The sequence below is a fragment of the Nematolebias whitei genome, chromosome 14, assembly GCF_014905685.2.
Source record: "Nematolebias whitei isolate Nwh7 chromosome 14, NemWhi1, whole genome shotgun sequence".
NCBI classification, from domain to species: domain Eukaryota; kingdom Metazoa; phylum Chordata; class Actinopteri; order Cyprinodontiformes; family Rivulidae; genus Nematolebias; species Nematolebias whitei.
In genome coordinates, this window is record NC_056511.1 from 16,160,864 (window position 1) to 16,162,758 (window position 1,895).

The window sequence follows — 1,895 nt, forward strand, 5'->3', positions numbered from 1 at the left end:
TACAGAAAAAGCAAAAGCTGACATGCATCAAACTTACATGAACTCAGGGGAGACTCAGAGGGAGGCAGAAACAGGACGCTTACAGGATACTGTCCAGACAACGAAAAACACAGATGCTATCGCTAACAGACGCTAACACTAACAGACGCTAATGCTAACAGATGCTAACGCTAACCAAACAAACACCTGGGGAAGGACAACAGGTGGTGGAGGCAGGAGCTGATTACAAGAGGGAGAACACTGGACAGGACAGAAGAGACAAGAATTACACAAATCCTCACTGTTTTTTATTACTAAAGTTGATTAGCTCTGGCAGCCATCATCATCATCATCATCATTTTCTGAACGTATGATTTAAGTCTGTCTTGTGGATCATGAGATATTTTGCTAACAAACAAACAAACGCTCACAGACACATGCCCACCTGCCTTTCATGGCAGCTGGTGATAAACATGGCCTTTGTAATCAGAGTTACGTTGTTAGGAGCTGTTCGGCTTTCACCACAGGAACTTAAGCGACTAAAGTTTAGCTGATAGCATGAGAGAAATCTGACTCTGAGCTGAAGATTATTACAAAGGACAGCGAAACTTCTTGGTTGTTCCTTGAGAAAAGTGAGCTTGTCACTCAGTGAGACTCTCTGCAGCTCAGAACGACAGATCAAACAGACTGGAATAGACCAAAGACAGACACGGCGAGCGTACAGATTGATGGATAGCTTAGTGGCGTATGACTTTATGCCTGAGCTTTACTCTGAGCTTCCTTACACAACCATGAGCGTTGTATAATGGAAGCAGTTGACACCCCAGCAGGAGAGGATTTTCTGCAGCAGAAAGTGTGGCCATTATGAGTACACTGCCTAATTTTCTGTCAGACTTCAGAGATTCACCTGCTCAGCTTGTCAGCTGATGAGCTGGGATTGTTTTTCGAACAAGCTGTGTGTGTGTTGGAGTGTGGCCTGTGTCAAGACAAATGGTGTGAGCGTGTTAAGGTGTTGGCGACGAGCAGCGTGCTCTTTGACGTGACGTGGGAACTAACCTGAACCTCAGCAACACTTTTCCTCTTCAGGTACAGATTAAAAAAAAGACCTGATGTTTTCAAACTGTTATTATCACGTCACACTAGTTTGGTAGATTCAGGGTCAGTGTGCTGACAGAAATGTAAATCTGTTTTTACGCATCAGTGCAGGCAGTGACGGGCACATTCTGGGTGACGATGGAGATCTTCACCTCTGAGATGGAGTGGCCTTTTTAATTTTTCCTTTTAAAACATTGAACATTAAAATTTCCCGCAAGCATTCTTACCCCTCGTATTGGTCCTTTCAGTTTCAAACTTGCTCATTTTAATGTTTTTTTCAGAAATCACTGCCCATCCCAAATAAAACAGTAGCAATGTACACTATGAAAAGATCGTTGGGATCTTTTTGAGTGGGCTTTTGTGGAAAGCTAATGAAAACTTGATGTCTTCTTTGTTGTAGAGAGCTCTTTGAATTACCCAGTTTGGTGAAATAAAGTTTAATTCTGGCCAGATTAACAAGCTAACAGGCACTCTGAGTGAGGCTCAGACACGTACTCCAAACTCTAACATTTTACAGTGATTCATGAAAAAGCTTTTATTTTTTCTTTTACAGCACAACTAGTTTTACGTTGCATTGCTATTTTGGAAGAAACACTACAGATATTTGTAAAGAAAGTGCCCCCGGTTGCACAGAAAGTGCTACAGCTAGAGGCTACAACTGCTTGTGCTTTCAAATAACAAGATATTTTATGTAAACAGCAGAATAATTAAAAACTATTGCAAAATAAGGGTCAATAGAATTGCAGTTGCATCGACTGCAACTGGGCCTTATTACATATATATATATATATATATATATATATATATATATATCTATATAT

General features: G+C 40.8%; 1 protein-coding gene across 1 annotated transcript in view; it reads left to right on the forward strand.

Moving 5' to 3' along the window:
* Positions 1 to 784: 784 nt before the first annotated feature.
* The window catches only part of LOC119420854 (transcription factor COE1-A), a 121,639-nt gene continuing 120,528 nt past the window's right edge, over positions 785 to 1,895 (forward strand). The window contains exon 1 of the mRNA XM_037688278.1: positions 785 to 832. Coding sequence (XP_037544206.1) covers positions 785 to 832 — 48 coding nt within the window. The remainder of the gene's footprint in view (positions 833 to 1,895) is intronic.